Source organism: Ovis aries, chromosome 3 (genome assembly GCF_016772045.2).
Source record: "Ovis aries strain OAR_USU_Benz2616 breed Rambouillet chromosome 3, ARS-UI_Ramb_v3.0, whole genome shotgun sequence".
Classification (NCBI taxonomy): Eukaryota; Metazoa; Chordata; class Mammalia; order Artiodactyla; family Bovidae; genus Ovis; species Ovis aries.
In genome coordinates, this window is record NC_056056.1 from 60,988,212 (window position 1) to 61,013,427 (window position 25,216).

At 48.3% G+C, this 25,216-nt stretch overlaps 1 protein-coding gene across 2 annotated transcripts in view; it reads right to left on the minus strand.

Moving 5' to 3' along the window:
• Positions 1-25,216, minus strand: part of UXS1 (UDP-glucuronate decarboxylase 1) — a 56,634-nt gene that overhangs the window by 12,766 nt on the left and 18,652 nt on the right. For both annotated transcript variants that reach the window (XM_015094365.3, XM_015094363.3), the window contains exons 5-9: positions 24,305-24,365; positions 11,069-11,249; positions 4,530-4,634; positions 2,235-2,294; positions 537-658 (exon numbers count right to left, since the gene is read on the minus strand). In XM_015094365.3, coding sequence (XP_014949851.2) covers positions 537-658; positions 2,235-2,294; positions 4,530-4,634; positions 11,069-11,249; positions 24,305-24,365 — 529 coding nt within the window. The remainder of the gene's footprint in view (positions 1-536; positions 659-2,234; positions 2,295-4,529; positions 4,635-11,068; positions 11,250-24,304; positions 24,366-25,216) is intronic.

Below are 25,216 nucleotides of genomic sequence, written 5' to 3' on the forward strand. Positions count from 1 at the left end.
CGGCCTGTGAGCAACAGCTCACGGCCCAAGGCAGACAGCGGGAAGCCAGGTGGGAACCCAGACCCCCACTCCTCAGCTGGGAGTGAGCAAATCCATAACACGGAAAGATCCATGGGCAGGCCGCAGCACGGGGTGACTAAGGAGGCAGGGACTCAGAGGGTGAATAACAATCCCTGAAGATGCCCACATAAAAGCAAAAATGAAGTATACCCACTAGATAACAGAAAGAGAAGTAAAAAGTTTAAAAAAAAAAAAAAAAGTGTCCACTGACCCAGAGGCCTTGGGAAAAGCAAAGCACTTATTATTAACTGCTGATGGGCGGTTAGTCATAAAGCTCATCCAGCCACGCTGGGGTCTTCAAAACCCAAGGCTTCATCCCCAGAAATCATTTTTTAAGAGAGACATGGGAAAGGCTGCTGACAGCACGGTTAATTTACGACAGTGGGGAACCGGGGAATCTGTCCCTGGACAGGGTCAACCACGGTCAACTGTACTCAATCCAACAGTGACCTGTCTACACCACCAGCCCCCGATACCTGCTTCATGTAGGCATAGCACATGGTCTCGGCGACTCGCTTCCCTTCGTCATAGCAGGCTCGGGGGCCTATGGGATTCACGTGGCCCCAGTAATCCTCGGTTTGTGGGTGGACTTCAGGGTCTGCGGGAGAGCGGGGGATGGCGGTGGAAGAGGAAGTGCTTTCAGAACCTCCCTTTGTTCAAGCTCACATGTTTTACAGACAATGGATAATGATGATGCAAAAGGGAGTTTGGGAAAGACCAGGATAAGCATCTCACCTGGAAAGACACCTATCAGAGGGGATTTGGGATTTCTGCTAAGGGCGTGGCAGGCTGGACACCCACAGAGAGGCCCTGAATGCCGCAGAGGACCAACAGAAAAGGGTGGGCACAGACACCTGCTCCTCGGCTGGCACCAGTGGAGAGGAAATGCCAGAGGTTCAGAGGGGGTGCCAGCTTCACCCCCTCACAAAGCCGCTTTGCTACTACAACAGTGAGGGTGCAGGGACACATCATCTCAAACCCGTCCCCCCTTCAGCATGGGGGGCCGGCAGACCAGACGGGGTTGCCTGCAGGCACCACTGCTGGAGCAGACCCGGGGACCTCTGAGAGTCACCCTAACATCACTCACAAGCTGACGTCAGAGGCGAGATGCTAAGTGAGGGTAGTAGGGGGTGGTGGAAAAGACGTCCAGGGCAGGATAGGGACCATCAGGGCACTGAGACAGGAACAAGGACACAGCCTTGCTGCCTCTGGGACACATGCTACAAAGGGCCTCCTGGTACCGTGTGGGGACCTGCCAAGCTCTGCAGAGTCCAGAGGCGGGAAGCACAGGGACACAAGGTCCCCACCTCTCAATGCCCCTTCCTGGAGCTGGTGGGAGGAGGGCACTGCCTGGACGTCAGAGTTGTGAGGGTGTTCTGCCTTGCCAGTGGAGGCAAAGAGCAGAGCTGCGTCATCAGAACTGCAGCTTCTATGATTTTTTTCACTTGGTTCCCTTATTTATTTTTTTAAAAGGCATCTCTTCCCACATTGCCCTCTTACTTCCTGGCAGTGACAGCAACGCCTGGAGAAAATCACACTGCATTAGCATCTGGTTTCTGGTGCATCCACTAACTGGTTCTCCAGAACCCTGTGCCTGTGGGCAAGGGTGGGCAGGAGCCCCTGAGTGGACGGGGCCCTCAGCCCCATCTGAACACTTATATCCTCAAGGTTTAGGGCGGGGAGGGCAAAGCAGGCGCCAGGGTTTTCTAGCTCCGCCTACTTAAGGCTCTCTCAGAAGCTACCCTAAAACAGCGGAGGCAACCAGCACACATTTGTCTCCCCACCATCTGTCTCCTAATCCCTGAGCTTTCAGGGTTTGGAGAGCGGAGGGGGTGGGGGGTGAGGCTGCTTTCACTGAAGAGCAAACCCTCTGGCTGAACCAGCAAAACCTCCGTGATCTGACTCCTGAGGTGCCTCTGGAGCAAAGACACTTCTGCGGATTTTTAAGTGGCTGCTGCTTGTTGGCAAGGTGACATAACCCAGTCCTGGTGGGGGAGGTCCTGCAGCAGAAGAAGAAGGCTCATCCCACCCGGAGGAGGGAACCCCCTGGTCGCTGCCCTCTGGAGAGGAACAGCCGGGAGGGCCTTTTGGAAACAAGTCTAGACTCACTGGTCCCATTTCCCTCCTGCTATGACAGGAGCCAGCTCCAGGGGGCTGGCCTGATGCCCACTCACCTCCATACACCTCTGAGGTGGAGGCCAGGAGTAGACGGGCTCCAACTCGCTTTGCCAGCCCTGCAGAAACATGACAGGACACCGTCAGCTTCAAGGATCAAAGAAAACACAAACGCACAGGCAATTCAAGGAATGTTTTCATACAAATGGTATCTGGTCATCCGTGCATTGTACGTTATCCACTCTTACTGCATCTACTTTGGAATCTAAATTCAAACTGTAAGAAAAGCACAAATGAACTCCCAGAAACAGCAGTTAGCTGGACACATGTAACTGTAAACAGGGCCAAATGCACGGTCTGTGGGCTTTATTATAAGGTATGACTTGGGGAATTTTATAAAGATCCCTTCATCTGAACGTAGCAACCAGCACTCCATCAGGTAACTACCCCCACCCGTGTAGGCAGAGGGCAAGGTCCTTCGAACCCTGGCTGCCACTCTCTCCCTGATGGTCAGCCTTCTATCCTCTGCTCCCCACGTGCCCTGGGCACCTCCCACTGTGCCCAAGACCATCTCCTGTTCAGGCACCTCTGCCCCACTCCCTCCTTCCTTTGAGGTCCAGCTTCCGCAGTATCTTCTCCAAAGCAACTGGCCATGTCCGTGTCTAGCTCTGACCCCTTTTCGCCTTCACCCCTCCCAGCAAGAATGGACTAGAGCATTGTCACCTGCCATGCTCAGGTCCAGCTCTAAGACAGCAGTCCCCAGCCTTTTTGGCACCAGGGGCCGGTTTAATGGAAGACAATTATTCCAAAGACGCGGCGGGGGTGGGGGGATGGTCTGGGGACAATTCAAGCACGTCACATTTATTGTGTACTTTATTTCTATTATTATTACACTGTGATATACAGTAAAATGATGACACACTCCGCCAGGTGCAGCTTAGCTGTCACTTGCTACTCACTGGCAGGGTTCTGACATGAGTCTGCAGCTGATTTATTTGGGTCTCTGCAGTCACTCCTCTCTGCTAGTGATACTCTGTAACTGCAGCCACTCCCTGGCACTAGCATCACCGCCTCAGCTCCACCTGAGATCAACAGGCAGTAGAGTCTCGTAAGGGGCTCTCAACCTAGGCTCCTTGCATGTGCCGTTCACACTGGGGTTCATGATCCTACGAGAATCTAATGCTGCCCCTGACCTGACAGGAGGCAGAGCTCAAGCAGAAATGAGAGTGATGGGGAGCGGCTGTAAATACAGATGAAGCTTCACTCACTGCTCACCTCCTGCTATGCAGCCCGGTTCCTAACAGGTCATGGACCAGCACCTGGGGCCCCTGCTCTAAGGGCATTTCACGGCATCAGCTTTGGGAACCTCTCTATCCGCCGTGGTCGCCAAGCCCCCGACTGTAAGCCTCATCTGACCTACCCCCCGTCAGCGGACAGGAGGGAGCATCCTGTAACAGGTGGGAGGACGGTCATCTTTCTAAACATCGTGAGCATGGTAGCTGTTTCTGCACTGCCTCCAGCTCCACGTGGAGGCAGGGTGGGGGGCTGGAGAGAGTTGGGGGCAGGTGCGTGCAGTGCTAAGAACAGGGGCGTCTCCACCAGGTGACCTCACAGTCAGGACACCAGTGCCCTGAGTTAGAGAAAGCATCCTCCACCTTCTGCAGAGCCTGCTGCCCCGAAGGTTTTGTCTAACAGACCGTGCTCCCCTCCCTGCTGCCCTTTTATCAAATTGAAATGCAGGGCTATTTCCCAAACCCAGTTACAGAATCTGCTTTAAATATTCCATAATTAAATCCACTTTTCACTTGACATTTAAAGAAGTGGTTCCTGTCTTCACTTTGCACCTAATCAAAACCCTTGGTTCTTAAAGCCATGGAAACCGAAGCGGCTCTGACCTCAGCCACCCATGTGCGTGTGGCCCACTCTCTGGGTTTGTCTGTGGGCTCACACGCAGCCACCCGGGGCAGTGCTCACGCCCACCTTCCACTTTCAGGGAGAGGCCTGCAGTTAGTCTGGAGCTCAGTTTCCTCAACCCCACGAGGAGGCTCCTCCACCCTCAACTGTGTGGGCCCAGCCCATGCCCACCTCACATCAGAATCTATAGCCCCCCTTCTAGCCCCGAGGCACACGTGCCACAAGTGCAGGAGGGGCAGGCGGCCACTTGGAAGGCAGGGGATGTCACTGAGGCAACGTAGACCGATTCCCACAGTGACGGACCCCCATGTCGAGTTGTGACGGCAAATCCAGTCACCCTGAGAGCACGCATGGGGAAGGGGGACTGAAGAACACAACTGTCAGGATCCAACACCTGGGCCCGACACCTTGACCGTCTGCAGGACAAGGGGCTGACTCACCCAGCATGTTCAGGGTCCCGATGGTGTTGGTCTTCAGTGTCTTGATGGGGTTGTACATGTAGTTGGGAGGAGAGGCAGGAGAAGCCAGGTGGTAGATCTGGTCCACTGTGGGGGATGGCAGGAGGCAATTCACACCTGTTACTTCCAGGGAACACACTGGAAAATGCTGACCTCCCAGAATTGGACCGTGTGAAAACAGCGCTCATGTATCTTTCAGCGAAATTCTACTTTTATTCTTCTTAGAAACTAGCTTACTTATGCGGCTGGAAGAACTTTAAACAGAAACAAAGTCTGATCATCTGGAACAAGAGTGTGCCGGGGCCCCTCACGTGGCCTGTTCCCCTCTACCTAGAATCGGTCTGATTGCCGAGTGGACTGTTCTCTGAGAAGATCTATCCGGATGAAGTGCTCAGATTGGAAGGCAGACTGAGTTCTCAGACACAGAGAGAAGTGTGACTATCAAGGTGAACGACATTCTAAGTTTATAAAAACAAATCTGACACAAAGGGTAGGAAATGTGGGAGATGAAAGCTTTTGTTCTGTTTCTACTTATCCTGCATATAAACACCAGATCTGGAGGTGGTTTTAGAGCCAGGAACAGCAAAATGTCTGTATCCCACATGACTACCCTGGTGGAGGTAACGCTTTAATGTCTGTGCCCTCGACCTCAAAAAGGAAGGAATGCATGAAAATCTAAAACAACATTCATACCGAAACTCAAAGGTGTCCAAATAGCTAAGGTAAGTTTGAAAAAGCGCAAAGTTGAAGGACTCACATTTCCTGATTTCAAAACACAATACCAAGCTACGGTAACAAAAAGGTGTGTTACCGGCATAAAGACAAAGAGACCAAAGGATCAGAGAGGACAGCTCACAAATAAACGCTCTGTGTATGATCACACGATCTCTGATAAGGGTGCTGAGCCATGCAGTGGAAAAAGGACAGTCTCTTTGACAAATGGTGTTGGGAAAACTGCACATCCACATGCAAAAGAACAAGACTGGACCCTGATCTTACACCACACACAGAAACCAACTCGAAACAGACTAACAGCCTAAATACAAGACTTAAAGGAATAAAACTCCCAGAAGAAAACACAGGGGAAAAGCTGCATGACACTGAATTTAGGCAAGATTTCTTGACTCTGACACCAAAAGTAAAGGAAACAGAGCAAAAATAGACAAATGAAACTACATCAAACATTCTGCCAGGATCAAAGGACACATCAACAAAGTGAAAAAACAGCCTACAGAATGGGAGAAAATACTTGCTAATTATATGTGATAAGCTCATATTCAGAATATATAAAGAACTCCTAAAATGAACAACACCACAAAATCAACCAACTTAAAAGATGGCTAACACTGAATATATTGAATTTATCATCCAAAGATGATACACAAATGGCTAATAAGTGTATGAAAAAATGCTCAATGTCACTTATCAGAAACACCCAAATCAAGACCACACTGAGGTATTGCCTTACATGGATCAGGATGTCTACTACCAAAAAACCCCCAAAAAAGTAACAAATGCTGTCTTCAAGGATGTGGAGAAACTGGAGCCCCTGTGCACTGCTGGTGGGAAGGCAACACTGCAGCCACCATGGGAGCAGTGGGGCATTCCCTCAGAATATTAAAAATGGAATCGGCATAGGAGAAGACATTTCACTCCAGGGATTACAGCCAAGGGAATGAAAAAGCAGAGTCTCAAAGAGATGCTCGCTCTCCCACATGCCCAGCGGCATTACTTACAGTAGCCAAGAGGTGAGAGCCACGCAGTGTCCCTGGACAGATGACCCAACGGGCAAATGACTGCCCCCTTCGCCCCTCCTAGGAGGGCTAAGGCACGCCCTGTAACACTAGACCTCACATTGCCCGTGTCTCCGTCCTACAGGGACACATCCTGCCTGTAACAGTAAGGCCCCAGTGCCCTCGCCAGTTACTGACAGTCTCGGAAGGAATTACGGGCAGGACAGCAGGGGAAACTTCAGAACAAGCATAAAAAATTAGTCATGAGAGGTGCTAGGAAGATACCATGAAGCAGTAATAACCAAGGTGAACTCTCACCACCCAGGAAAAAATGCTCAGAGCCTGCCCACTGCAGGGCACACTGCACCCAAAACAAGCATGATGTTCAAACCCGAGTCGGGGGAGGGCGATTGGCGTGGCGATCCGTCCGTGCTGGCTGCCAGCCACCAAGCGACTCTCCCGCCACTCTGTCTCATGAACAAGGCTGCATGCCGGAACCGCAGCTGGGAAAACAGGAGCCTTGAGAAATGAGCCCGAAAGAGCTCAAGTTAAAGAGTGATTAAAACAGTAAGTTCTCGAGTTCTCCTTTCTCACATAATTAACTTAAATAGGTTCAAAGTAGTGTTCTTGGCAGGCTGTGGGCATGTTATTTTTATGCTGGGAGGAAGACGGGCCCAGGGTGGGGTGGCCACAGTGCACTGGCCGTCCTGTGAATTCTGAAAACCCAGGCAGTCTAACCCCAAATGAATGAATTCAGCACACATGAGACACAGATACGGAAAGAAAAAGCACTCAAAACTAACAGCTCTTGAGATAATTAAAAATTACTGCTCAGAATCCATACCCCCCCCAAAAAAATCAAGTGCTATCTCCTACCAAAAGGGAAATCTACAGAAAGACAGACGGAATATTTATATCTTCCTGCAGTATTTTTCTTTATACCATGTTTTTTTAACTAAGTTCCCCACGTGACCTATGTCAAACCTCTGCCGTGTCACGGCCACTCACGGCCACATGGCACACACAGCCTGACCACTGCTCCCCGACACCAGCATCTGTGACGTAAAACAGGGCTTAAGAAGATACAGAGCTTTTCAAGGTGTAAAGACCAAATTTCTTTTGGCACGGAAAATTAAGAGTGGGATTGTGCCTTGACTTCGTATCAAATAATACTGACTTAATGCCAAGGGGAGGCTGCCTGCTTGAGGTCTGGCCCAGCCCCGGATCAGCCACCAGCTGGCATGCCTGCCCCGCCCCCCCACCACGATAACAGGTGGCAACCAATGTGCAGGCTTCCCTGGAGGAATTCCATGTTACATGGAGGGTCTCTGAGCTCCACAGACTCTGCGTTCAATGCTTACACTTGCACCATCACTGTAAGTAAGAAAGTTTCTCAACTATTGAATATAATTCTACAGAAACAGTCCAATCTGAGGGGCACTCTTCAAATGACCACAGAAACATGGACCCAAAGCTCTCAGCAAATGCCGTTTTCAGTCCCACCTCTTACCATCACCTGGCAGGGTTGCAGCGGGGCGGCGGGTGGGGTGGGCAGTTGACAACTCCCCCCTCCCAGGTCTCCCCTTGGATTCCTCTGCCTGGTACAAGGCACTAACAGAAAGGGCCCAGCACCCAGGGCTAACAGCCCACCCGACCCACACGTTCAGAGAACTAACTGTGTCCACCAGAGAGGTGGCAACAGTGCCCGGGACATGGCAGAGCACAGCGGGGTCGCTACTGTCCCCTGCCCGTGGCTCTGCGCTCCTGGATGTCCTCCCAGGGCACCGTAGGTCCAGGACCCAGCTCCCCAGACACGAGGGCCTCTCTGCTTGTTTCCTTCTCTGCAGACACGCTGCCCATGAAGCGGGGGGACAAGCTCTCAGGGAAGCTCTGGGGAGTCACAGGCTACACACATCAGGAACCCAGACACAGGCCACAGGTGACGACAGCAGTGACCTCACATCTGTCTGGGCACTCCCGAGCCACGCCCACTTCCTGGACGGCCAGCACACAAGCCCCGCCCCCAGCAGCATGGGGTAACGAAGCTGCGCTATGTTCACGGCATGGGGGAGACATGTCTGCAAAAAGACCTGGTGCAGCCGCTCAACAGAACACGACTAAGTGCCAAAAAGCAAAATAATGATAAAATAATAATGAAGCAGCACTGCATGAATGATACAGAAAGATCACCAGGATACGAAAAGCAAGAGGGAAGATATTCAGAGCAACACAAAAAATGCTACTTTCTCTACTGTGGGGAAGAATCATGAATACTTGCTTGTCTTAACTGGGTCACAGAAGGAAACTGCAGATGAGCGAACGTTAAGCGCACCCTCCTGGAGTGAGGTGGCAGACAGAGGCAAGAGGAAGACTTTTTAAGGAATTTCTTTTTTTTTTTTTTTTTAATTGAACCATATAGTTTATATTGCCTATTAACCATACATTTAATCTAAAAAGATCACATTTAAAGAAATTATTAGATGTTAACAAGAACAGAGAGAGCATTTTTGGATAAGAGGATTAATTTTCTATTTTCTTTTTTATACTTTTCCAAATGTTCTTTAGCATCTGTGTATTACTTTTATCACTAGCAAAGAATCATCTTTTGAAAGGAGAGAAAAAAATTAAGATTCTCTTCTATGTAACTTTTAAAATTTTTGTTTATTTTTTATTATTTCTGGCTTTTTAGTTAGTTAATTATTTCTGGTCTTTGTGGCTGCTCGGACTTAGCTGCTGTGCAGCATGTGGGAGCTCCCCAGATCAGGGATCAAACCTGTATCCACTGCACAGAAAGCCAGACTCTTAACCCGTGACCACAACATTCTATCTCTCAGCCCCCGTGACCCTCCCATCTCTGCAGACTCCACTTTACCCATCTGTGCCCTCTGCACATGGATCAGAGGTATATAAACAGTCATTCTGGTAACTCCATGTCCCTGCTACATCTGCTCCAGGTCTGATGTTGGCTTTGCCTCTTCAGGCTGAGTCTGTACTGTGGACGTGCACCATGCACCAGGCACAGTGGGGATAAACAGGCTGGACACAAGCTGCGCTCGCTGCCCTGTAGCCCTCGGGGTCAGCCTCTGGCCTCGGTGTGGTCTCCCTGGTTGTCCCTGGGTTTCCCTAGAGACTTCCTTACCCGGGGCCCTGGGATTCCTTTGGTGCACCTGTTGTCCTCGGAGTCTCCACTGAGAGGAGGGGGGAGTGAGGTGGGGGGAGGGAGGTCCCAGGATGGGGTCCCCTCGTTGTGAACCTGGGCTGGGGGCATCCCTCCATGTTGGTCAGGCTGTGGGAAGGCTCCCTGAGGAGGCTTCAGGGGAGAACTGGGTGCTCTGGGTGGATTTTTAGGAGGGCTCATTCCCCCCGCCCCCTTGCCCCTTGCTGGAAACCTGTCACTGAGAATCCCCTTCATGGGGCTCCTGGAAGGGAAACTTAACACAAGGGCGCCCGACCTCCAGAGCTGAGGCTGGGACTTACAGCCTGTCCACACTGTCCCAGCCCCTGGGCAGCTCCCACTCATTTCCGCCCAGCTGGGGTTCTGGGTCCAGCACCATCTCGGGATCCTGGGGGCAGTGTGCCCTGGGCACCCCGTCCCCTGCAGGAGCAGAGAAGGCGGCCAGCCATCAGTCTGCTCACCTCCCAGCTGTGAGGACAGGAGGGGCTACTCCAGGCTCCCAATCGGTCAGACCAGAAACCTGAAGTCCGCCTGCCCATGAAGACAGCTCCTTCCTCTCCCAGCTCATCTTCCGAGGGGCTCCCCCTCCCTTCAGGAGCATTTGATCAGCTCTGAGAACCTGGTCACCGCCCGCTGTCTTGTTCCTAGGGCCCTCTCCTGGGACAGACACCTGCCTGGGTCCAAGGAGCTGTCCCGGGCCACAGCTCAGCGACCACCATTGCGGCAGCCTGGTGTCCACCCCACAAACCACACACCCTCCACTGGCCCTGGCTTCTCAGAAACCTCCCATGTCCTGAATGGGTTGGAGGGGTGCGGAGAATAATTCACTTTACTGCTTCCAGAGCCAGTCTGCAGGGTAGATTCAACATCAGAAACTTAACGCTGTGGTGGGTAAAATCCAGAATTGTTTTAAAGCCATAGACAATCCGATTAAGTTATTTCAGTGATTACAATTCCTTCCAAAGCAACAACTTTATTTCCCAATCCTCTAACCCCGACAATGCAGAGGCCTCTGTCGCAACCCCTGTGATTACAATAAGGCTTCCTGTCTGACCATTTCATAATTCATCACCACAAGGGGGCCCTGAGGCCACTGCGCCCGCCCAGACCCGAGCCACCCCAGTTATTAGCTCCTCCTCCACACGGACTACCCCGTCCTGAGTCCGGACAACATCTACTTTCCCACTGGAAATAGGAAATCAGAATAAACCACAGTGGTCACACTGAAAATAACAAGATGTGTGCCAAGAAGACGCTGGTAGAGCTCTGCTGGGGAGATGAAAATCAAGTGGTACCACTGGGACCCTGTTAAAACCCACACAGCATGCCAGCCCGGGAGACAAACAGACCAACCCAGCCCCACAAGATGCTTGTCAAAGCAGGAGAACATTGCTTCCCTGCTGTAAATATGAGATCAACAGCCAGGTAACAGTGAATCCAGACCGTTCCCCAATCCAGTCTCCATCACAGAGGCCAGGGTAGTGCCCGAGATGTGGTGAGACTGTTTCCAAAACCAGACAGGGACTCAGCAGGACCAAGTCAGCCACCCATCCGGGGGCCCTGTCGAGCCCACCACCCACCAGGCACCAACCAGCACAGCAGCCTTCGCTCACCTTCGATGTACAGTGGCTCCACCACGTCGTGGTTGATCAGTTCAAAGTTCTCGTGGCCGATCCAGTGCTCCACGTTCCTCTTCCTGCCGGTGAAGAAGTTGTCCACCACAGTCACTTCATGACCGTCCATCATGAGTTTGTCTGTGAGGTGGGAACCCACAAAGCCTGCGCCCCCAGTTACCTGCATGGGGACAGCAGGGGAGAGCATGGTGATCACTCTGTACAAGGGATGTGTACCAGTGTATCCCCTACTGAACAGGGGAGGTGTGTGTGGGCAGGGAAGCTTGTGTGTGTGGGGGGGGGGGGCGTGTTGTGTGTGCAGGCAGGGGTGTATGTGTGTGTGGGCAGGGGAGGGTGCATGTATGGGCAGGGGTGTGTGTATGCAGGCGGGGGCATGTGTGTGCGGGCAGGGGTATGTGTGCAGGTAGAGGACGGTGTGTGAGGACAGGGGAGGGTATGTGCGGGGAGGGGGTTGTGTGTGTGGACAGAGGGGTGCGTGCAGGCAAGGGAGGGTGTATGAATCCAAGGGGTTATGTGTGCGGGCAGGGGAAGGTGTGTGAGAGCAAGGGTGTGTGTGTGCAGGTGGGGGAGGGAGTGTGCGGGCAGGGGAGGATGTGTGAGAGCAAGGGGTTGTGTGTGCGGGCAGGGGAAGGTGTGTGAGAGCAAGGGTGTGTGTGTGCAGGTTGGGGAGGGTGTGTGCGGGCAGAGGAGGGTGTGTGAGAGCAAGGGGGTGTATGTGTGGGCAGGGGAGGGTGTGTGCAGGCAGGCTGTTGAGGTGCAGGTCCTCTGACTTCAGAGCAGGGAGTTGGACCTGTATATGTCTAGGCAGCCTGGATAGTTCAGATTAGTCGCTCAGTCGTGTCCGACTCGCGAACTAAAATGGACTGGAATGGGTGAATTTAACTCAGATGACCATTATATCTACTACTGCGGGCAGGAATCCCTCAGAAGAAATGGAGTAGCCATCATGGTCAACAAGAGAGTCCGAAATGCAGTACTTGGATGCATTCTCAAAAACGACAGAATGATCTCTGTTCATCTCCAAGGCAAACCAGTCAATATCACGGTTATCCAAGTCTATGCCCCAACCAGTAACGCTGAAGAAACTGAAGTTGAACGGTTTTTATGAAGACCTACAAGACCTTTTAAAACTAACACCCAAAAAAAGATGTCCTTTTCATTATAGGGGACTGGAATGCAAAAGTAGGAAGTCAAGAAACACCTGGAGTAACAGGCAGAATTCCTGGCCTTGGAATGCAGAATGAAGCAGGGCAAAGACTAATAGAGTTCTGCCAAGAAAATGCACTGGTCATAGCAAACACCCTCTTCCAACAACACAAGAGAAGACTCTACACATGGACATCACCAGATGGTCAACACTGAAATCAGACTGATTATATTCTTTGCAGCCAAAGATGGAGAAGCTCTATACAGTCAAGAAAAACAAGATCAGGAGCTGACTGTGGCTCAGATCATGAACTCCTTATTACCAAATTCAGACTCAAATTGAAGAAAGTAGGGAAAACCGCTAGACCATTCAGGTATGACCTAAATCAAATCCCTTATGATTATACAGTGGAAGTGAGAAATAGATTTAAGGGCCTAGATCTGATAGAGTGCCTGATGAACTATGGAATGAGGTTCGTGACATTGTGCAGGAGACAGGGATCAAAACCATCCCCATGGAAAAGAAATGCAAAAAAGCAAAAATGGCTGTCTGGGAAGGCCTTACAAATAGCTGTGACAGGAAGAAAAGTGAAAAGCAAAGGAGAAAAGGAAAGATATAAGCATCTGAATGCAGAGTTCCAAAGAACAGCAAGAAGAGATAAGAAAGCCTTCTTCCGCGATCAATGCAAAGAAATAGAGGAAAACAACAGAATGGGAAAGACTAGAGATCTCTTCAAGAAAATTAGAGATACCAAGGCAGCCTGGATAAGTGATATGGAAAGTAGCAATTATGAGTTCAAAGTGCACTCTTCGATGGAGAGCCTGACATTACTAAAAGATCCTTGTTCTATATGGGTGGGACGCTGAGCATCACTAAGGGGATTCTAATTCTTTTAGAACCACTTTTGTAAAAAGTGACCAGAACCTGCGTCTATTTGGTGAACTACCAAAAAGAAAGGACGTCATGTTTAAACTAGACTCAGAAACCTCATAAAAAGCTACGATCTTTCAAGCTGTTCAAGAACCAAATAAGAAGCAGTGGACACTGTGCAGATCAAGGCCCCGAGTGAGTAGCTGCACTGTTCGGTTGTGCCCAGTCAGAGACCCAGCCGAACAGGAGTGGGCAGCTCTGAATGACCACCAGGGGCCAGAGATCACCAGGAACGTGCTTCTAAAACAGACACCCAGCAAATGTGAAACGGCAATTATGACTGAAAAATATTTCAACTAATAAAAAGACTTGATCCAGATAATGTAAGTAGAGGGGGCTAGATAAAAAGTGCATTTTGTTTTTGGAGGGTAGGAGCAAAAATAATAAACCGATGGAAGATACATCCTCTACTCATCCTGGCGACCCATCTCATCTTCTCCTCCTTCAAAATTCACATTCCTGTCTCCCTCCTGTTCCAAAGTGAAAGAATTAGCAGTAGAGAAAACACGCACTCTTTTTACCTAAGGAGAAAGCATCGTAACCTCTAGGTCTATGGTTGTAAAACATTTACTCTGCATGAAGTCCTCTGTTCATAGAAAACCTGATGTGTCTTTCCAGTGTTTATCCCAGGTGTGAGCAAAGCTGCCTGGGGAGCAGGGGAGAAGGCTGACTGTGGCAGGGGCAGGGGGCACGGGGGAACGACACACCAGCCCAAGAACCACCTGCCCACCACCAGAGGATGTGCTCAGATGAAAATACAAATATGAAGGTTTAGAACATGCACAGCCAAGAAGCCCTGATGCTCCTCAGTCTCCCATCAGCTGCATCTGTTCTCTGTCGGGAACCCTGTTATTCTACTCCCCTTTACTTCAGGGATGAGAACCGACATCTCGGGGCTGGGGTTTTGGGCCAGGATCCCTGAGAAAGACACATCAGCCTGTCCTGCTGATTCCACAGTCTGTCCGCCACCTGTCCACTTGTCTGGGGTGCGTTTTATCTTCAGTGCTCCTACATTTTCATCTATACACCTGCACAGTGATTTGAAAGAATAATTCTCCGGAAAAATAACTAACTTCCAATCTGGCTCACCTCTAGTGCTGGACTCAGGTGAGATTTCATTGTGTCTTACCTTTGTTTAATTGTGTTTTCCCACAGTTTCTACATCAGTAAAATTACATCTTTTCAGAAGAAATTTAACACCTCTTAATGTAACTCTATATTGATATGCAAACACTTCCTAAAATAAGATATCCCAAAACATGCCAACTTTATCTCTGCACCTAAAATAACTGGGTGAGACCTGGGAGCCAGCAGAAAGACAGGGTGTTAAGTCATACAGGACAGCCACCAACATTTCACTAGTCTCAGTGGCGACAAAAAACTGCCTGAAGCACCATTGTTACTGTTTAGTTGCTAAGTCATGTCCGACTCTTTGCAACCACATGGACTGTAGCCCACCGTACTCCCTTGTGCGTGGGATTTCCCAGGCAAGAATATAGTTACAGTTCAGTTGCTCAGTCCAATCTGACTCTTTGCAACTCTATGGACTGCAGCAAGCCGGCAACCCTGTCCATCACCAACTCCCGGAGCCTGCTCAAACTCACGTCCATCGAGTTGGTGATGCCATCCAACCATCTCATACTCTGTCGTCCCCTTCTCCTCCAGCCTTCAATCTTTCCCAGTATCAAGGTCTTTTCCAGTGAGTCAGTTCTTCACATCAGGTAGCCAAAATATTAGAGCTTCAGCTTCAGTCCTTCCAATGAATTTTCAGGACTGATTTTCTTTAGGATAGACTGGTTTGACCTCCTTGCTATCCAAGAGATTCTCAAGAGTCTTCTCCAACACTACAGGTCAAAACAATCAATTCTTCGGTGCTCTGCTTTCTTTATGGTCCAACATATATACATGACTACTGGAAAAACCATAGCTTTGACTAGACGGACCTTTGTTGGTAATATCTCTGCTTTTTTAATATGCTGTCTAGGTTGGTCATAGCTTTTCTTCCAAGGAACAAGCGATAATTTCATGGCTTCAGGAGTGGTAAAGAAAATGCCTGGAGATGTGGGTTCAGTCCCTGGATCAGGAAGATCCCCTGGGGAAGGAAGTACCTTAGCCTTTCTTAAAATAGGTTAAAGATTTTTTCTGGAATAATTCCTTTCCATCTAAAGTATTTGTTTATGTAACACAGCTACATGTGTGCATGCTAGGTCGCTTCAGTCATGTCTGACACTTTGTGATCCCATGGACTGTAGCCTGCCATGCTCCCCTGTCTATGGGATTCTCCAGGCAAGAATACTGGAGTGGGTTGCCATTTCCTTCTTCAGGGGATCTTCCCAACCCGGGGACTAAATCCACGTCTCTTACATCTCCTAAGTTGGCAGGCAGATTCTTTACCACTAGTGCCACCATGTAACATAGCTGGGTGGTTATAAAATGTTTCTTCTACTCAGCTTCATCCCCTCAGGCAATTCAAATAGAAACAGAATGGGCAGAAGCTTGGCACTCAGACAGCTTCCTGAGGCCTCGCCCATGGAACACATCAGGCCCTGCGCAGCTCCGCTTGCCTCTGCGGTCCGTGATCTCAGTCCCACATGCTCCTGAGGGAGCCAGCAGGGTCCAGCTCAGGTCAGCACCCAAACTTATGCCTCATAGTTCATCAGCAAGAAGAAAAAAATATCTGTTGGAGCAAATCTCTTCTTTGTGCTGAGGCTTCAACAATTACTGAGAAGGCTTTAAGTTTCAGCAGCCATATGCCAGCCTTGGGCTCCAAATGACTCTGAAATGAGACTTAACCAATGAGATGGTAAAGAGTGGAAAACACTAAGCCTATTGACTGTAACTGTACAGAAAGTGAAATTAATTCCACAGGGCTCAGCATTAACAGGAAAACCATCCCCCCTGGCAGTGACAGGAACCCTCGAGAGGCTATGCAGGTCTCATATATCAGCACGGAGTGTCAGATTTTCTGATTACTGTGATGTTTGGTAGCAGGAAGATTAGGAAAATCAGCTTTTCGCTGATGTGCGTGTAGCTAAGTCACTTATGTTATATCTTTGCGACCCCATGGACTGTAGCCTGCTAGGCTCCTCTGTCCATGGGATTCTCCAGACAAGAATACTGGAGTGGGTTGCCATGCTCTTCCCTTCAGGGGACCTTCCTGACCCAGGGACTGGACCCTCTTATTGTCTTAGATCAAACATCTCTTATGTCTAACCTGAATTGGCAGGTGGGTTCTTTACCACTAGCACCACCTGGGAAGCCCTCTTCACTGATGTCTCTCCCGATCTGTGCCTAAAGGCTTGCATGTTTTTGATATGACAGAAAATATCCAGAACACAAGGGTACACAGGCTTCAGAGTCTGCTCGTGGTGAGATTTATGGAGCCACTCGAACAGGCAGGGACCTTCTGTAACTTCTAAAAGAAAAGGGAGGTTGTGTGCGGGAAGCAGTTTAACTCTGAGTCACGAGTGTCAACTCTGGTGTTTGGCACTCATGGTCCCTCAACAGAGATGCTGGCTATCAACAGACTCCTCCGGCATCCTAAACTCTCATACATCAAGGTCACAGGTCAATCAGGTGCTCCACATATCTGGTGAAACTAGACAACCACAACTGGTGAAAACTAACTCCAGAACCCAATATTTAAGTCTTTGGATTTTGTCCTAAGGTAAATGACAGATGAAGAAACCTTCACCCAAGAAAATCCACTAAAGTGCAGTCTGGATACAGGAGCCCCAGCCTGCTCACTGCCTCACCTTCCACCACCCCGCCATCCCCGCGTCCACCAGTTCACAGCAGGTGAGAAGGTGAGATTCTCAGGGATGGCCAAAAACAAGGGCTCCCAGTGACAAGATTCGGCATCTCACTGGGAAGGGCAAACCCTGTCCCCAGCATTTCTCATTTTTGGTCCCCTCTGGCCTGGACTCCTGACCCCTGAGCCTGGTAGCCAAGTGCCCCCTTTCCCCACCCAGCTCCCACCTGCACCCTAGAGCAGAAGCTCCTCCCCACCCTCACGAAAGGCTGTGACTCTGGGGCCCTGGTGACCCCGGCTCAGCCCCCATGTGGCCAAGGGCGAGGCAAGAAGATCAGGGGCTACTCCTCCTGCCCCACCCCTTGCCTGTAAGCAGGGTTCACTCCCTCCTCCAGCTCCAGAGGTTTCCCGTCAGGTGGCTCAGAGACTGCTCCCTGGGGACAGAAGAAGTCAATAAAAAAAGAGAACAAAGCTGTCCCTTAAGGAGCTGACTTTATTTGGAATAAAGGGGGAAAAGTTCAAGCATAAGGGGGACGGGGATGGAGAGCAGCGAAGAGGGGCTGGTGCCCCACAAGGATAGCTGGTTCAGCAGGCAGACCCGGGAGACCCTGGAGCCCCCAGGGTCAGGACAAACCTCCACAGCTTGGCTCAAAGCGCCCTCTGCAAAGGGGAGAGAATTTAACTGGGTAGGACCAAGGGACAATTTAGTAGGTCCTGATGAAAGGACGGACCACAGCACAGGCCAGTTATAGGAGCCTAACAATTGCTGTGACCCCACACAAGGGGATTGGCTCAAGAGGGCCATCAGGGAAAGAAACAGTGACAAAGACTGCGCTGGGACCACCTTCCAGGGTGACCGTGTCCACGCCCGAGGCTGCAGCCTCTGAGGAGCAGCCACCACTCTCACACTCCAGGGGAAACTTGTCAGCAACACAGACCAGCCAGGCCACTGAACAAACACAAACACACCAACAAACCAAAACACAACAGGCCTGGTGGGGAGGGGTGAACAGGATCCAGAGCTGCCGCAGGTCCCAGCCAAAGTGGCCAGTTTTCTATCAAAAATGTCGAGATGCACAAAGAAACAGCTGTGTGGGATTCACGCATAGGACAGCAACCAGGCGGCACACCTGCCCACGGGACCCGGACGTCAGATTCAGTGGTCGCCGACGCAGCCACCACAAGCATACGCAAAGAACTGGAGGAAGCCAGCTGAAGACGCGGAGAGAGACTAAAGAGAAGAAAGCTGTAAGACAGAAATGGATGGAGATTCTGCCATCGAGTGCAGTAACCAGAGAGGAAAAGGCGCCAGAGAGTCAACAATCTGGATCCAGCAGAAGAACGAACATGCAAACGTGAGGCCAGACCAGAGGGGGTTTATGCAACATGCAGAACAGACAGAACTTGAAAGGGAACGTGAGCAGAGCTTCTAACAAACATGAGGTGCCGAGGACCACCCCAACATGCAGGTAATGGGAAAATACTAAGGAAAGAATAGCTGCAGCTCCCCAAAACTGATGAAACATGGTAATCCACACATTCAAGAAGCTCCACAAGCTCCAAGCAGGAAAACGTAAACATGGGTAGACGCGTCACAGGCAGATATGTCACGCTAAAAATGATGACATCCAGAGACAAAGGTGAAGTCTGAAAGCAGCTGCGTTGGGCTGAATACTGTCCAGCCTCAGGACGTGACGTCATTTGGAAACAGGGTCACTGCGGGTGTGATTAGCTAAAGTGAGGTCACTATGGAGGAGGTCATGAGTCCAGCATGAGACACAGGGAGGGCAACATGTGACAGTGGAGGCAGAGACTGGGGTGAAGCCCCATAGAGCAGAGGGCTCAGGGGCTCCTAGCCAAAGTGCAGTGGAGAGAAAGGCCTGGAACAATCCCCCGCAGAGCCATCAGACAGGACAGCCCTGCCAACAGTGTGGGTATAGACAGCCAGCTTCCAGAACTGGGAGTGTCTGCTGGTGTAAGTTACAGGGTCGGTGGAAATGTTACTGCAGCCACAGGAAACTGAACAGGAGGAAAAGAAAATGACCCCTGACGTGCAGGGAACCCCGTGACCCACTGCTGACGTTTCTTAACAAATGACAGAGGAAGCAGTAGAGAGAAACTGCAGCCAAGACTTACAAACACCAAAGATAACTTCTAGAGATAAAAAACAAAAATAAGATAAGAAACGAGTGAATTCATTGCTAGCAGACCTGCTATACAAGAAACACTAAATTCTTCAGGCTGAAGGCAAATGATTCTAGGAAGCAGGGGGAGAGCAAAGTAATTGAGTAACTAACTATAAAAGGTAATATAATCACATTTTTTCTTCTCTTCTGAAATACTTTCAATTTAATACCAAACTACTTGGCACAGCATTGTGGACACACTTATGGCCAAAGAACTAAACACTTACTGGTTAAAATAAAAATTTTATATGTTTTAGCACTACAACAAAAAAGAAAAAGCCAGTTGAAAACAATATGTATATAATTGTATTATGTATCCCTATAAAAATGTATTATCCTTAAAAAACTGTGCTATTTATCCTTATAGAAACATATTTGACAACAATAAAACAAAGAAGGTAGGTGAGAGCAAAGTCGTTTGCAGTAAAGAAATGACACCAAAGTTAATTCAAATCCACAGGAACAAAAAAAGCAAAGTGGACTTGGTGATAAAAAGATTAACATTCTGTAAAGAAATGGCAACCCACGCCAGTACTCTTGCCTGGGAAATCCCATGGACAGAGAAGCCTGGCAGACTACAGTCCATGGGGTCACAAAGAGTTGGATACAACTAGCAAGTGAGCAGCAGCAGCACACATGGTCTAAAGGGGTCACTGGAGACTCAAAGGTATAACACACTGAATGTAAAAATGTAAAATACAGTATCACAGAAATAGCAATAAGAAAGAGGGAGTGGCTGTAATGCTACCAAATAAAGTTAAAACAAAAAATGTTCACAGACAAAGAGGGGGCACTGTGTAAGGATAAAAGAGTCAATCTATCAAGTGAATACAATAGGTATAAACATTTACACACCTAACAACAGAGATACAAAATATGTAAAGCAGAGCTGAAAGAGCTGAAGAGAGAAACAGAATTCAACAGTAACCGGAAACATCAACATCTCATTCTCAACACTGCACAGAACTACGCAGCAGAAATAAAGGAAATAAACACTCAAAAAGTACAAGCCCGCGGGACGTGCCAGATGCCTCTGCAACACTCCATTCAACAGCAGTATAATACACAGTTCTTCTAACACATTATTGACCAGGGGATCTTTGTAGAAACCAACACCTGTGTCAGTAATTTGTTATATAAGTGAATACTGATACATCTCAGATCAATACCATTTGGGTAACAAAAGGCATATTAATACATCTCTGGTCAAGTTGTTAAGAGAACAGGAAATATTCTCTAAGACAGACCATATTCTAGGCCACTAAACAAGCCTCAATAAATTTAAAGGGATTCAAATCATACAAAGCATGTTCTCTGAGAATAAGGGAATGGAATATAAGGCTACAGTCTTATATTTGTTGTTTAGTCACTCAGGTGTGCCCAGCTCTTTTGCCAGCCCCAGGGACTGTAGCCCACCAGGCTCCTCTGTCCATGGGGTTCCCAGGCAAGAATACTGAGGCGGGTTGCCCATTTCCTTCTCCAAGGGATCTTCCTGACTCAGGAATCAAACCCATATCTCCTACACTGGCTGGTGGATTCTTTACCCCTGAGCCACCTGGTAAGTCAAGTACTGTAGTGTGTATCTACTGAAAAAAAAAATCCACCAGTGCAGCTCAAACCCATGTTGTTCAAAGGTCAATTTAACATGAAATCTACACAAAGTCTTCCCAAAAAGTAGAAGAGGAAGAAACACTACTCCACTTATACAAGGCCATTACACCTCTGAGGCAAAAACTAGGAAGAGACATCACAAGAAAGCAAAGTTACAGACCAATAGCTCTTGTAAACACAGACATAAGAATTATCAAAATACTAGCAAATGGAATACAGCAAGACATGAAAAAGGATTATACGTGGTAATCAGCTGAGATTTATCCTGGGTATGCAAGATGGGTTGCAAAATGAATAAACTAGGAAGAGATGGGAAATTCCTTAGTCTGATAAAGGCACCTCTGAAAACCCACAGGTAACACCATATTCAATGGTGAAAGGCTGTAACCTCTCCCCTGAGATCAGGAACAAGACAAGGAGGTCTGCTCTTCTCACTTCTATTCAGGATCAAGTGTTAGAAATTCCAGCAAGGACAATTAGGCAAGAAAGTGAAATACAATGCATCTATATTGAAAAGGAGGAAGCTAAACCACCTGTATTTACAGGTAACATGACCTGCATGAAAATACTAAGGAATCCACTTAAAACTATTAGAACTCATCAGTGAATTCAGCATGGCTGCAATACATTAAGAAAATACAAAAATTAATTGTGTTTCTATTTACCAAGAGAATTTCTTTTTTGGTTTCTTTAGTCACTAAGTTGTGTCCAACTCTTTGTAAACCAATGGACTGTAGCCTACCAGGCTCTTCTGTCCATGGGCTTTTCCACGCAAAAACTGGAGTGAATTGCCGTTTCCTTTTCCATGGGATTTTTCCGACCCAGGAATGGAATCCACGTCCCTGCATGACAGGTGGATTTTTCACCACTGAGCCACCAGGAAAGCAACAAGAAAAAATGAAACTGACAATTCAATTTATACTAGCACCAAAAAGGATAAGACACTTTAGAATAAATTCAATGAAGGAAGTACAAAATTTATATTCTGAAAACCACAAAAGAAAAAATTAAAAGAAAGTAATGAAGACCTAAATAAATATAAAGACACCCCATGTTCAAGAACTAGAACACTATTAACATGGCTATATGTCCCAAACTGACCTACAGATTGAATTCACCTCTATCAGAATCTCAGCCAGCTTCTTTGTGGAAAATGACAGGCTGATCTTAGAATTCACAAGGAACTGTAAGGGGTCCAGAACAGTCAAAACTATCTTGAAAAAGAAGAACAAAGTTGAAGAACTCACAACTCCCAATTTTAAAACTTACTACAAAGCTACAGTAATCAAGACCGTGTGGTCCTGGCACAAAGACAGACATCAGTCAATGGACAGAATTGAGAGTTCAGAAATAAACATTCGGGTTTATGGACAGTTCATTTTTTATAAGGGTGGCAAGACAATTTGATGGGTACTGGACCACCGGGCAGTCAGATGCAAAAGGATGGGAGACCCTTATCTAAATCCACATATAAAAATGAACACAAAATACCTAAATGTCAGAACTAAACCTATAAAACTCTTAGCAAAAAACATGGCAAATCAGTGACCTTGGATTAGACTATGTCTGCTTCAATGTGACATCAAAGCACAAGGAACAAAAGAAAAAATAAACTTCATCAATATTTAAATCTTTTGAGCTTCGAAGAATACCATCAACAAAAGACAACAAACAGAATGGCAAAAACAAGATATCTGCATATCATGTATCTGATAAGAAACTTGTATCTAGGATAAAGAACTCTTATAACACAAAAATGAAAAGAAAAAGAATCCAACTTTAAAATGGGCTAAGGGTCTGAAAAGACATTTCTCCATGGAGATAGAAGAAATGGCCAACAGGCCCATTAAAAGACGCTCGACATCATCAGCCACTGAGAAACTCAAATCAGAACCACAATGAGAGGACGTCCCTGGTGGTGTGGTGGTTCAGACTGCGCTCCCAATGCAAGGGGCCCCGGTTTGATTTCTGGGTGGGGAACTAAGATCTTGCGCGCTGCACAGAGAGCCAATATAAATAAATGAAGAGACATTATCTGAAACAGACACACAATTAGACACCATGTGACACCATGAGGAGGGCTACTGATAAGAGACATATGATGACAAACGCTGGCAGGGGCAAGGAAAGATGGACCCCGCACACACTGAAGTTTGTAATGCGATGTGAAACGGTGCAGTCACTTCACCAAAAGGTCTGGCAGTTCCTCTAAAGGTTAAACAGAGCTGCCATGTGACTCATAGGATAAATGGATAAAGTGTGGCCTATCCATACAATGAAACATTACTTGTAATAAAAAGATATGAAGTACAGATAAATACTGCAATGTCCGCAGATGCTCCGTCGTGTCTGACCCTTTGCGTCCCCATGGGCTATAGCCCACCATGCTCCTCTGTCCATGGGATTTCTGAGACAAGAACACTGGGTTGCCATTTCCTTCTCCAGGGGATCTTTTCAATCAACCTGGGGATTGAACCTGTGTCTCCTGCACTGGCAGGCAGAGTCTTTAAAACTGAGCCACCTCGGAGGCCCACTGCAACATGAATAAATCTTAAAAAATCACTAAGTGAAAGAAGTCAGTCACAAAAGGCCAAATTGTGCATTATTCCACCTGTATAAGAACCCAGAGTTGACCCATGTCCACAGACAGAAAGTAACCCCATGGTTGCCTCGGGGTGGCAGGGCTGGGGGAATGGGGAGTGACTGCTCATAGGCTTGGGGTGTCTTTGGGGACAAGATGTTCGGAAGTTGGTGATGGCTGCATGACTGTGGACATGCTAGAACTAACGAAATATACACCTCAGGGCATATCACATCTCAACACAGCTGGCACCCGCTCAAAACGCAAAGGTGCCAGTCTCTGGGAACACACTTTCCTACACAACACCCACATGGGGTTGAATTTGTGGCTCATATGGTGAATTTGTGTTCATGTTTAACAAGGCAACCACTAGCCGGGAAAGCCCCCGACATATTCATCAAGGTGGTCTGTGAACCAGAAAAGGTTTTTTAAGACCACTGTTCTGGGAACCGTTTCACATTTCTTCAAGAAGTTAAACACAGGGTCACCACATGACCTGGTAAATCCTTTCCCAGGTATATATATGCCTAGAGGAACAAGAAAACTATGTTCACAGAGCCTTTATCTTATGTTCACAGTAACCTCAAAGCAGAAACCACCCTAAATGCCCATCAAATGATGACTGGATAACCAAAACATGGCCCAGTCTCATGATGGAATACTATTCAGCCAGAAAGAGGAATGGAGCCTGGATTATCTGCAGCATGGATGAACCCCAGAAACATTACTCAGCTTAAGAAAAAGACCACATATTACAACATTTGAAATACACAAAACAGACAAATCCATAGAGACAGAAAGTCATTCCCGTGTTTGCTAGGAGCTTTGGGGACAGAGGGGTGGGTTAGGAGATGACTGCTGATGGGCATGGGGTTTCTCTGAAATCAGGATGTGAACAAACCATAAATCACTGAACTGTACCAGTGACTTTTATGGGTTGCAAATTACATTTCCATTTAAAAAGCAAATTCCTTGATATCGCCAACATAAATCAGATGTGTAAACTTACCAAAATTCTTTTACGGTCCTTTTCTGATAAAAATTTTACTGGTGGGTATTTCTGGGTGAAGCTGTAGAGCATAAAGAGGTTATAAAAGAAAAAGTCAAACATCTATGTGAGTCTTTTCTCCCCTGGCCCCAAAACAAACGCGGACGTGAGAGCTGCTACTGTTTGGTCCCCTCTCCTTTCCAAATGAGTGCTGTAGGAACCAAGCTCTCACTGGCTAACTTGAGTTCAAGATGAACCTGCTCCCTGCCTAGGATCAACAGGTGTGACAAGAGATGTTATCCCTGGGCGGGGAAAATTGAAGGATGGATCAGCCACTGGCAGCCAGAGCTAAACGCAAACCAGAGATCACGGCATTGAGATGCTGGGCCCGGGCCGGGGAGGGAGACGCCAGCTGTGTGGGGTCACAGACCCAGCCCGGCCAACTATGCCTCTGAGAGTGAGAGAGGAAGGTGCTGACCACAACTCTGTCTGCCTATCCCCTGACTGGGCAGCTTCACGATTCCAGCCTCCCCTGCCCAGAGGTCCCGGGACAAAGTGACTGGGAATCAGTCCTTCCCACCCCCCAGAGTCCATCTGATCTGGTCTTGAGTCTCGTCTTCTTTCAATGCCTCCCACCCCTGTGAAGGCACTACCAGTCCCCCAGCCCATATGGATGTCCCAGGACCTGTACAGCACAAACAGCACACAAGTATCAAATGAGACTCGATAAATGCAGATTGGAAATATCCCCTTAAAGTGACTCGGTCAGAAACAAAACTGCTTTAAAGAAACGTGGAGAGACCAGCTCTGGAGTCATTATTTTAATTGGAGAGATGCTGGGCGGGGGCCCAGTCTCCATCCTGTCCACCTCCTCAGCACACCCAAGATATGGAACACATCCTCTCTGTGCTGGTGGAATTGGACAGAGCAGGA